Consider the following 13,686-nt stretch of genomic DNA (forward strand, 5'->3'; position numbering starts at 1 on the left):
TTGTTCCATTTCTCTCTCTAAAATCTGATATTCCGGAGCAATAAAGCATTTAAATCGATTTAATTAACGTCTTTTTTTCAAATAACCATAAATATTTATCGGTAATATTGTCATGGCGATGGACTCACCTTGCTCTGATTAATGACAACTAAACAAACAGGAAATTAAAAATGAATTAAATAGGTATAATATTATTTCATTAACTGTTTTTTACGAGGCAAGGACAGTTAAACTCACTCTGATATAGTTGTATAAGGTTAATACACAGTGGACAAGATTACACGCCATTTTCTTTGGTGTAAACTGTACCTTATTATCAATTTTGAAACCAAATTTTGCTGAAGTATTGAGCTTGGTTGTAACTAAAAAACCGTTTCATGCTGAAAGAACCATGGATTATTAAGAACTAAATAAACTTCTAAACACATAATTACCCAGATAAAAGTTTTCCATAGGTGTTAAGGCATGACTGTTCGTTACATACGTAGGTGAACAAATATTTTTTTAATAATAATGTAAATAATATTTTTTTTTAACTATTTTCCACCTCATCACAACCTTTTCCCTGTTCACTCTCTATTGTGTCATGCTAAAAGAATATTATTCACACAGTCATTAACAAATGGCATAGGAAACCTTCTACAATGTATGACATACAGGTATAAGTCAGAAAATTATAACTAGTGAGCATTTAGTGTATCTAACGATCGCTTAGCACGCATACAACTTTACTTCATGAGTGTATAGCAATCATTACTCAAATAACATTGTAAATAATACAAACTATCAATTATGTGCAAAGTGATGTGTGATGAGTTGTTGAAAAGGGACAGCGCTCTACATATTGTCGTGTTGCGTCTCTTTTCCACAACTGCAGTAATATTATAACAAGACTTTGTGGTAGGTCCCGAGTCAGTCGGTAATTGTTTTTATTCATTTGTTTTTTTCCATTCATTAGAAACGACCACCCATTCTATGTTTAAATGAATTATTTTTTTATTTGCAATAAATAGCGTTTTATGTTAGTGTCTCATATTTTATTAAAAGGAATAATATTTCTTGTTCGTTGCATTCTTAGTTTAAAATAATAATGTTTTTTTGTTAGAGTCACTTATTTTTTCTGTTTATTCGTTAGATAATAACTCTAAAATTACGTAAGTTGTTGAGGAGACTTGCTGTTCAATGAAATAGTGACAGACATCTTTAAATTTTGACGAAATATGTAAAGAAATAAATACCTGAATGATTTAAATATTCATATAACCGTTACGAACTACAATAAAGTCTGTAAATAACTGTTCGCATCTCGCATCATTCACGACTGTATTAATTAAGACTCGTTAGTTCTACTCCACGCTTAAACACACAATATTCTACGGAAACATCACAATAATATGAAACATTCCAAATTTTCTACTAATGAGACGAGATCCGAAAAAGCTTTATCAATTTTCGATCTTACGCTACTAAGATAGAGTTTATTTTTCTTTGCAGTGTTGTTCTAAATTTGATGGTACAAAGTTTATGTCTGATAGTTTTAAAGATGTCATCATCTCAAATGTATAGTTTTTAGTTTCAACATTAAGTTTGATGAAGTCTCAATATATGTGTATTATTATGAATTATTGCCTATTTAATTCAATGTTTGTTTTTCGTTCTTTATTTCTTATTTTAGAGAGTGAATTTACGTGAATACCACACGCACAAGCTATAAAGAACGTACAAGGAAGGAAGAATATTACTTGAATTACATAATTCATGTTTATTCATAATTTTTAGCTAATTCTGAAATTTAAATCACTATTGAAAACAGTGGAAACAATTTCCCTATTATAATCAAATTGTAATAACTATAATACGACGCTCACGCATTTTCGAAAAATTAAAACAAAATCTCGTAACATTTATTGACTATAAAATTAACAGACAATTCCAAATACTTGCGCTTATTATATTTGACAACGTTTAATATTATTTTTACGAGTTTCAGTTCGATGCGCGTGCGCACCGATCAAAGAGATATCATGTTCTGTAGGCGTCGCGTTATCCGACGTAGGTTTTAATTAACTAACTTTATGGAGACATCAATAGTAATCAATACTTATAGTTGTTATTAAAAAACAATAATTATCTTCTAACAGTTAAGTATACTGGTGCGGTTTTGATAATTTCTACTAGGGCCTGAGATTTTCATAGCTTAGAAACATTTTTTTTTCTTTAGATGATAGAATTTAATTTTGAACTAAATTAAAATGAAGTATAGGCTGATAACACAATCATTTATCATTATTAAGCTAAAAAAAAAGTCACACCTAAGACGGAATTTGACCACATGACGTCACGATCTCAACATCAAATACCTTCATAACAATAATTATGACAATATGCAGCAATCTTTTTTTGCAATAACAATCCACATTTGCAATTCAGACTTTATGACAGCTGTTATACAATTCATTTTATTTTAGCATCCAATTTAAATCGGATGACGCAGACGAGTCAAATATCGGTCGGATCAAAATGTTGGTTGTGTCCCGCGGATTCTTCGTGATTGTATTAGAGCTTAAAGTTAAACATTAAAGCTTGATGTAGCTTGATGTTAAATTGAATAGAATCTATTTATTAAATTTTTAACAAAGTCGTCTTCTAAGAGTTTATTACTGGACTAGCAACAATGACTATTTATTTAAAGAGGTGTATATACTAATATTATAAATGCGAAAGTATATCTGTCTGTCCGTCTGTCTGTCTTTCTGTCTGTCTCGATTTCATGCCAAAAGTACTGATCCGATTGAAATGAAATTTCTGGTTGCTATTTTTTATTAGCAAATAGAGATGTATCCCGGCATTTCCTCGGAAACGCAAACCACCGCGCGCTTTAAACTGAAGCCAACGCGGACAGAGTCGCGGGCAATAACTAGTAGTATATATTTCGTAATATTGAAGAACAAAAACATAACAAAGCGAGCATAATTCTGCGGCGCGGAGACATTGATGGTTCCTAATGACTTCTCAAAGCTGAGCCGCTCTTAACAAGCAATTATTTAGGAGCCCCGATTATACCGACTTATCTGACTCGTGCTGAATGAATCGCGATTCAATGAAACATAATTGTAAGGCAAAGGGAACTCATGTCTTCGTGGTTTCATATATTATGAATAATTTATAGTAGTATAACGAAAGCTAAGTTCCATTCCAAAGATTGTTCTTGCTTACTCGGGATAAACTGTTCTTTGCTCGGTTGTAGGAATAGGCAAAACATTTAAAGGAAAAGTATTATTTAATTATTTTTCTAGTTATAAAAAGAGAACAATTGTTCGTAATTACATATTCATGGCTAAACTTCTTGTAACTATTTTAGTATAATTGTGATAATTAAAATAAAATTAACGTCGCTATCTATCCTGTTTTGTATTTATCATCAGCGCTTGATAAATACATATAATGTTTGTATGTCTTAACGTGTTGAAAACTCTACCTTTTATATATTTGTTTGCATAACCTAAAGTACATATATGAAATAAATAGTTTTCAAACCCTCTGTCTGTGTTTAAGTAATCATCGACTCTATGTCAATAAACGTAGAGTCGGAAATAATATAAAAGATTGTAGCAGGTGTGAGTCTATACTGTAGGCAGAGGGTGACATATTACCTGTTAAAGAAATATGCGCTCTATCCTATCAATAATTAAGTAGGAAATATATTTAACTGTAGTTTTAGCTGGCCTATTAGCAAAAACTGGCCATTTATAAGAATTCAAATTATTTCACAAAATAAATAATGGACGCCCTTTCCACCTTACTCACTAGAACCGTATTACAAATTGTATGAAATATGTAGAGAATATTGATTACTATACTTGGTTCCAATAAGTAGTAATAATTACAGCGCTATTAAAGGACATCAAACAATACTTCTGCGTAAAACGGAACTGAAATAGTCGAACAGTATTCAACGATAATTACTGTTAATTTTATACGAATAGTATTCTAATTTTCTGGTAGTTGGAATTACATTTTCTTGAAATGGAATAAAGGAATTGAAAGCATGCTTCAAAATGTTATAGCAAAGAATAGGCATTCTTGTCATATTGACATATCGCAAGGATTAAAATAAAAAAGACTTCACCATTAAAGAGTTTCGTTTTCAAAAAGGCCAGTTACTTTTTGGTATCGCCATCGTATTATTTTAAACTAATAGAAAAAAAAACATTAATTATAATTAAATATCTTATTAACAATAATCCAACTGTTATCAACGTACCCGTCAAAAGTTCCCTTCACCTTAACTTTACAAAAAGCCTTATTTATTGAAAGGTGAACAATGGGGTAAAAACTTAGTGAATGAAAACATGCCTTCACGGCGTGACCATTAACTGTAATGCCGGTGTCAATGTGTCCACACCTAAGCGTTTCCTTTGTGCTCTGTGACGGTATGTAATGAGGGGTTATGTTATCAATGTATGAACAATAGGTATGTATGTATATACGCTGTATCAAAACTTGCGGTAAAGGAAAGCGGTGTTGTTATGTCATAAGGTAGAGCATTGAACGCCATGATGATTTATTTTTGGATGAGTTTTTCTTTAATTTTCCGATACTTCGAATTAGTTTTCCGTTTTTTTTTTCAAGAATTTAAGAACGGTACATCCCAGCAGTGTATACAATTGAATATTGCTATTTTTTTCTTAAATCAATCTTTAGTTAAATCATTTTGTTTAGCTTACGACATCACTTAAGAAATCTAATTTATCATATTATACAAGGATAAATTTTATGCATTAATAATTTTAACGAACATCTTTACAATTAAACACACGAAAAAGGTTCTTTAAAGAAGAGCTAAAGAACTTGATGATCTTTTTCCTAGCTTCGGATAAACTACAAATTAGTCTCAGATCTTTATCTATACGATACTTAAGTTATCGCTAACAAAAGTTTATAAAGTTTAACAATGAAATACAAGTTTATAAAGAATTTGAAAATAAGTGACAAGTCACATTTTATTCCCGCTATCAGACTTCGTAGAAAAGACATCAACGCGCTCAGTAAAATTACATATTTTTATTTTACTATTTATTCGATTTTGTTTCGGTTCTATCTCATGTTTATCATAGTTTATTACTTATTATTGCATTAACTAACTATTTTAAAGTACAGATAATTCAAAATCATTAGCAATTTATTTTAAATATTTTCTTGTAAATTATTGATATTGTTAAAGTTTTTGCAACTATGTTAAATCATGGCTTATCGCGATTTTTATTTAAGATACAAATTGACAGAATTCGAATTTAGGATGTAGTTTGATTTCGAAATTTACATATTTTTAACACTAACATGAATTTTATTGAGATACACATACTTGGCATAGCTGTATTAATTCATTTCGGATCTCGAACAACTTTAGACAAAAATATGAAACGATGAAACTTAAGATACACTGCATTTATATACATATTTGACTAAAGAACCACATATTTTGATAAAAACCAAATACTTTTTAAAAATAATATCCTAAATAAATTGATAATATTTACAAGTATGAATAAAAATAGTAGAGTCAACAAAGTAACACCCTTTATTTATAACAGTGAATATTCAGACACGCTGAATACAATACATGTTTATATTCAAAACGAACTTGTTAACCGAACGTTTTGTTATAGTGTGGTGTTAATTAAACAATATGTTTAGCGTACTCCATAGAAATGGAGTCCAATGCTCTTTATTAGACCGCCGACAGAGGCTCTATTGGACGGTTGCTTTAGGCGTATTTGTTAATCGTATTATATTTGAAATTAAAAAATAATATTCTATTCTATCAAAATTCATTAAATAAATTGAATTTATTTATTTATTTTACTTATTATTTGACGCTTTTTTAAATGTTAGTATTTCAGTTATATATTTAGTTTAGTTTGTTGAAATATAAGTACCTATAAACGTTAATGCGAATGTTATGTTTTTCAGAAAACATAACATTCGCTTTAATTTATCAGACCGAATACAGAATTACTTTTTAGTATGAGATTTATAAGAACCACTATTGAATAACATTAATTTCTAAAATTAAATAATATTTCAGTTAATTTGTTTTAAACACATCTTTATGATGTTAAAAATTTTACTGCAATCAATATTTATATTTATTAACCAATACCGACGGGCCTTCTCTGAATTGATTAAATAGATTAAAAGGTGACAAACACAAGAACCTTTTCAATAAAATTGAAAAAGTTCTTGTGTTTGTTAGTTTCGTGTCATTATTGCTATTCAGCGCTGTCTTAAACCCAAGATTCATGAGCGGAAAATTCTTTAACAATAGGGATTATGACATTTAATTTCAATCACTGTCATGTAGTTTAATTAATGTATATTTATTTTCGTTCTGCAAACAAAAAATAATGCAATTACATGTAATGGAACTTATTCGTGACGTCAGTACTGAGTATTTGCAAAGACGTTACTTCACAAACCCACATTTCTAAACTTCAAAATAGCTATTGTAAATTTTATTTTTGTGATGAGGGCAAGAATATCTTACATTTTTTAACTGTCTATCTGAGGGACCAAAAGATTTTCATTTTATGTACTCAGTTATCCCTATTATTTCCGAGGTCAAAAAGCCAATATATTATTGAGCAAAATGGATATATTAAGCCCAAAATAAATACAAAATATAAATTACTTATTTCTTTATTCTTTTTTGACCATACTAAAAAAATATATTTTTACCTAACGCTGTTATCATCATAAAATAATAAGAAAGTAGATAATGTGATAACTATATGTAAATTATTATTTTCTATTTTAATGACTGGCACTTTATTTTTAATTGGCAATTAATTTGCATATTGTTGGTGAGACGTTAATTAGTTCATACCTCATTATTGCTAACATTAATATAGTGTTATAAATTATTAAAAGATTAAGATTAGGCTGGCTTAGCATTATAAATCAGTATTTAAGTGTTGGTATTAAAATGTGTGTGTGACTATTATCCTCTTTATAAGAAGAGTTTATCTCAAATCGGGAAATTATCATTTTAAATATTTATTGTCTCAAATGATCAATAGGCCTCTTTTACCTTCAACTTTTATCGTTTGTAAAATTACAGTCTAAAAAATGTATGCAAAATCTGTTCCTAGGAACAAACACTAGGTATTTTTATGAGTAGTATAATCATAGGATCTTTTACTTTACACGGGAGGCCATTATCCGGTAGTCATTAGTTAAGGTAATATCCTAATTACGTTTGCATTCTTTCCTACAAAATCTTACTACATTAATTAATAAAGCTCTAGAGCCATCATAAAACTTGACGGTGCCTTAAATCTGATTAACATTTTAATGTTCTATATGAGTATTGAATCTAAAATGATATCAGAATAGTATGTCGACACGACCTAGGTATAAATGTTAAACAGCCAATTAGGAAATTAGAAGCACGTAAATGTGGCGGAATACTTGACCCGTCGCTGTAAGTGATAAAGGTCAAAGAAATATCTCAACAGGTAATGTTGGATACAATTAAATATATGCATGATGTTTGGACATTAGAATACCTTAATCCAATAAATAGTTTTGTGAACTATACGGTATGCCATTCTGATTGTAAGTTTGAAATACAACAGAAAGTCCATCTTTCGATCTTGGTATTACATTCTTAAAATAAAATTAGAAATATATAAGGACTTACGCAAACCGCTAAGGGACGCAGCGTGCAACATTTGCTGCCTCAGCAAATACTCTCCAAAGTGTGCCTGATCCATCATCATCTTGTAATTCTCAACAAACACCGTTCAAAATACAGTCACTGTAGCAGCACTTCACAATAACATTGTCTATCCGTCTTACAAATACATAAAACTTTGAGTTCGGTAATATAACACAAATACACTCGGGACTCACAAAAAGTTCATAATTAAAAACAAACGAAGGGTGAGGAGGACTCTACGTGGCTACGGAGCGACAGCTGCGTTTACACTGAATCCGTTTTGTGTTTCGGGCGGCGCGTGCGCATGGCCCCGCCCCTCCTCCCTGATTGGTGGAGTGCGGACTAATGGCGGCGCTCGTCAAAGCCTTCTCGGTTTGAATTACCTTGCGGCGCTTTCCCCGAGCTTTTCGCCCGCCTATATCTGACAGGTAATCGTGCTCGATTGTTACGATTGACATTCGAATTCGGTGCGTAGGCGCATGTATCGATGAAGGCCTATTGTTATTCAATGGAACAGTTGAATACAAGCGTAAGATATTTTATATTATGTTAAGTGGTGCTTATGTGGCGCCTTATCCACTTAACTTAACTTAAACTTTTACGTACTTGAAGTTAATTGCTAACTACTTTAGTGTATATTAGGTAGCTCGTTGCTTTATAGTAGGCCGCCTTCAGAGGAGGCAGTAACCACATTATTTATCGCGTGTTCGGTAGACTTCAACAGGGGTGCCTACCAGGCGCCACTCTACAGGTGGTCTCGAATAAATTTCGTGAGAAACCGAGAATTGTGATCATAGGTAGGTATGGGAAATAAAAGAACTGAATCGTGGATAGGCATTGGCTGAATTGATTTCGTATTTGAATGTTTTAGCTGACTTTCTGACGTCTTTTTTTGTAGGTTGTACGATGAGTTATTATGAGCATCTGAATTCAGTATCTATTTGTTTTAAAATTTAAAACAATTTTTATTTTTTAAGCTTTACGAACGCTATTGCTACATATTTTTTCCAAGGCTAAAAGGGAGATGGCTATAAAGAACTTAATTAAAAGATGAAACATAATTATTTAAAAAATAAACACATTCAAAAATAAACATTAGCAACTAAAATTCAAGACTATGTTTTTATTAATTTAATTAAAGCTCATCCACAAAACCGCAATCCGGAAAACAATTCGCAAACAAAATCATCTAATTCTTACCCTAGCAGGTGCAAATCAATGATCTACGTGTAATTCATCTTGTTACAACATTCCTTACCGTTTACACTGCACCAAATACCGAGTCGTAAGACGGTCTTATTATCACAAAGCTCTGTATGGAAGTCACGTACACTATCATGCCGAGACAAGAACAAATACTATTGTGCATACAGGTTGTTAGTCATATCACCTGTAATATCTGTCTCTTTAATTAATTTAATTGTTATTTCTTTATATTTTACGTTCCTTTTTATTAATTGGTTTTAAGTTTGCCGACAAGACATGATTGATCTGATGATATATTTTGTGCTTTTTTTGTTCTGCTGCTAGAGTAATTTTTAATTTTGTCTCCAAGTTTCTGGACAAAAAAGAAGTATTTTTAAATAATATAAATCTTACGTAAGTACCTAAGTACTATTTACTTTTCATAGCCTATTCATTGTATTATGTTCTCCTTCGTCTTAATTATTAAAATTGAGATAGAAACTTTTCTAAAATTTAGTAATTCGGCGACAGCCATTAAGGAATTTTCGAGCTAAGCTTATGATAGAGCTGAAAGGTGGCCTAGAGGCGTATGTAAACTCTGTAACAGAATTAAGCATTGTACATATTTTAAGTTGGACTTTAAAAGGGTAGTTTGTTTTCCACAAATAAGGCTCAGCAGGAAAACTTCTTTTTGATTTTCTTATGCAACTATTTTTATACCACTGGTAACCGAATTGAGGAGAGATACCTAGCGTAGGCATAGCTTGACGACTGTTAAGGTACAAGAAAAAAAAGGTTGGTTTTTTCATTTAAAATTCATTTACACTTTTCATATACTATTTATATAAGATAATAATTATATACTTACTCACTGCTTTTAATGTCATCTAAAAAGTACATAATACGGGTGAAGTGTTTCATACGTTGTTTAGTACATAATTAAGCTCGCGTCGACAAATAGCGATCATTTAACACATCTGTCGATTTCATTATCGTTCGTCATGTTTCGGTCGCAATTTATTCACCGCATTACAAATTCCTTTTAATTGTAATGACATTTTTAAAAGGCAAACACTGGTAGTTATTTGTGTTACTTTTATAGATTCGTTTCAATTAAAACATAGTCATTAGGTATTTACCAGTACTTACTTTTTGTGTTAAAGTTAGTCTTTAGTCTATTTTGGTAGGACATCGTTAATATTTAAAAGTATTGGACAAAAAAGCAGCATTGTATACAAGTAAGTTTTTCATTAATTTATGCATTTTCCTTACTTTGGAATTGATGACCTAAGGAAGGGACTTTCTGTAGAATAAAAAAATCATTAACGACGTTTTTAAGTTAAAAATAACTGCCTTGAAATTTCTGATAAACGAACTTTAATAAACAGAGAACGTAATTTAATAAAAAGAGCTCATTGTAGGTATACCTACATCTACATTTATCGAACGTGCATTTAAATATTTACAGTAAAGACAGACGTATAGACACACGATTTAGGTATAACAAATAAACTAGAATGAAAAGGTTACCTACATTATATATTAACTAGCTGTTGCCCGCGACTTCATCCTCGTGGGTAGAAGATATAAGTTATGATTTATACCTGCCCTGTTTTTTCACATTTTCCATTGTACCTATCTTCGCTCCTATTAGTCGCAGCGTGATGGTTTATAGCCTAAAGCCTTCCTCGATGAATAGTCTATTCAACACAAAAATATTTTTCAATTTGGACCAGTAGTTCCTGAGATTAGCGCGTTCAAACAAACAAACAAACAAACTCTTCAGCTTTATATATTAGTATAGATAGATATAGATGTAGGTAACCTTTATTTAAATAACAAATGAATAAAAAAATGTATCTTAGATATATTATACTTACATCAACTGATTTTCTCTTTATAAATTAAAATCTACTTATCCTTTTTAAAATTGCCGTCATCTCGCCACGTTTGAAAGAGCATGGTAATAACATAAACAACCCATTTTCCATAGTTGACTTTTAACTTGGAGCGAATGACAGCCGGCTAATAGACTTTTTTCTTTTATTCTTCGATCGGCAAAAGAAAGGGTCGAAAAAAAAGAAAGAAAGTAAACGCAGCGTGACCGAAAGGTTTATTTATTGACTTTCTTGATTCGTCCCGGATTGCCCAAATATCAAAGACTTTGGCGTTTTATTGCGATAGTTCTTTGCAGACAAGTGTTTTGTAGTACGTATAGTTGTAAAAAAATAGTTCTGATTGTTTGGTTATGATAAATTCACTTTCTCCGATATTGCTGGACTAAAGAGCGTATCTTGAAGTATACTCTATAGTAGAGGTCTGACTAGTGTGTCTTCAGGAAAGGCATAAGTCGAAACTTTTCTGATGATGAGGCATTAAAGCAATTTATTTTCGGTACTGTTTTTAATTTATTCTTACATTTATAAAGTTTGTTCTTATCTACACATCTAGTTATTATAATAATTTTCGTAAGGCGGATTCATATTCATTCATATTTACAACGGTTTACTCGAGCTTGTCTAATTAATTGCATATCTGGATTTTCTTTATTACCTGTTCCATATCATCAGTATGTTGTAAGCTGTGAGTCTTTCCTGATGTGATAATATATGTTCACATAATTTACTTAATATATTGTATATTTAGTACCTACTGTCATTAGTAGGTATAATGTTTGTTTGTATAATACCCGTTAATAACCTAGGAGCATATCTAGCGTTCACGTTAGTAAATTGACAATACATTTCTATTGAAAACAGTATAAGCCTGGTTTTTTTTTAAGTCACGACGCATGCTGCCCATAATGAACGATTCCTGACACTGAGCAATTGGCGAGAAAAGCTTATAAAAGTCAACAGATTTCAGTCAAAAGCTTCTAGAACTTCAACCTGACAAGTATGTACAACGCATTATGTATTTTTTTATTATTCGTTACATGCGTACATAACGTGACCTTTTAATAAAGAACTTAGTTTGCATCACAAAAAGATGTCTTAAAAAAAGATTTTACTCCCTCAAACATTTGTTTTTAAACATTCCTGCTGTCACTAATGAGTAGGCATTGCTATTTACCAGCTGATATTGTGATCACGTAAAAGTTTTTTTTTACGTTCTTGCCCTGTTTTATGTATAAAGAAACTGTCCACAAAACTTGTTTTGTGAGGTAGTACAGTAATAAAACAAAACTTAAACTTCATTAATCACATAATTAAATGATTTGAGGAATGTTGAAATTTGTAATCAGGAGATAAAGATCTGATGTTTAATTCAATGTTATCTAAGGCTTTATATGTAGATAACAGTATAAAAAGGATAAAAAAACGTCGTTATATACATGGCTTTGTAATAAAATTAATAATATAAGCTACCTAAGAATATACCTACTATTTTATTCTCAGCATATTAGGTTAGGATCCACTAAGTACTATGAATTGTAGTGGATTCTAAACTCCTCCTGTCTCCACCTGTTCTCCTCCTGTCGTTGATGCCACACTCCTCTGTTTCTTGCCCTTTACATCTTTAAACTATTCCTGGATTTCCTGGTACGTCTTCACTTCTTCTGCCCATTTAGCTTCCGTTATTCTTACTTTGCCTTTCCGTTGTCTTCTCACGATGAAATCTTTCCTACTTGAGTGGGAATATGTATTTTTGAGTTCCAGATGCGGTCTTAAAATTTAATTTGGAATTTTCGTATACGTCCTGTAGTTCTCAGCCCCTTAGGCTGTTGTAGGCATGACGCATTCATTGAAAAGCGAGTTAGATTTATAGCAATAAATACATGCTGTACAAACGTTGTTAACTGGAAAAGTTAATACCGTTTGGTAGTGCTAAAGCTAAAACCTTATAATATTACATAGTGATGCGTTCACTAGGAGCGCGAAGAAATGTCAAAAACTTAGAAATCTACCATTTTTTTAAGAAAACTTACTAGGTATCCTTGTAAATACAATAATTTACCTTAAAAAACCTTAATGCCTCATTAATTAGTAGGTACCTAGGTTATTTACTAATAACCATACTAGGTATAGATACTTATAGCTAAATACAATCAGGTAGTAGTATTTTTAAGGCAATAAGCGCAAAAGCTTTATGGAGATTCAATTCTAGTCTAACATCGTCGAAAATATTTCAGTTCAGTTTTTAAGTCACACGACCAGCCAGTGATTAATATCATTAACAATTTCAAAAAGCTCACCAACTTATCAACGTAATCACTTATCATTGCACAAGGTCTGTCCTATCACCTAACAATTGTTGCACTACGTTACTCATTACTAATCACCGGAAGTCACTCAGGACATGCAGAAATAGATAATGAGTTATAAGGAACGCTATGACTAACTGACAAGTTATGAGTTATCTCATACAAAATGTATGTGAGAAATTATAAGCTCCAGCAGTTCCCACATTGAAAGGCTGAGGTGAATGGAATAAAGGGATTAAGTAGGTATTAAAGGTTGAAGTTACCTCATTAAGGTATCCTTCGATTAGGTGTCTTCAATTAGTTAAAGATAGCTTCTATATTTTGCAGCAGGTAATGGGTAATTAGTGATTGGTGTAAGGTAAAATATTAGCCTGCAAATGTCCCACGGCTGAAGAGGACCTTGCCAGTAGAAACGAGCGTTGATCTCCATTTTAATGTTAATATTGAGTTTCCCATGCATCTAAACTTATTATTCATTTATATTCGTCCACCGACCCAAGTTACGATATACTTTAGTCAACTTTGGGTGGTCAAATACGGTTCCTATTGAATACTTACTTAATTCGTAGTGGATATT

At 31.4% G+C, this 13,686-nt stretch overlaps 1 protein-coding gene across 1 annotated transcript in view; it reads right to left on the reverse strand.

Annotated features, from left to right (window-relative positions):
* Positions 1-4,251, reverse strand: part of LOC113491769 (T-box transcription factor mls-1-like) — a 28,369-nt gene extending 24,118 nt beyond the window's left edge. The window contains exon 1 of the mRNA XM_026868932.1: positions 3,967-4,251. Within this exon, the coding sequence (XP_026724733.1) occupies positions 3,967-4,090 (124 nt within the window). The 5' untranslated portion in view covers positions 4,091-4,251. The remainder of the gene's footprint in view (positions 1-3,966) is intronic.
* Between the last annotated feature and the right edge of the window lie 9,435 nt (positions 4,252-13,686).

This window comes from Trichoplusia ni, chromosome 3, assembly GCF_003590095.1.
Source record: "Trichoplusia ni isolate ovarian cell line Hi5 chromosome 3, tn1, whole genome shotgun sequence".
NCBI lineage: Eukaryota > Metazoa > Arthropoda > Insecta > Lepidoptera > Noctuidae > Trichoplusia > Trichoplusia ni.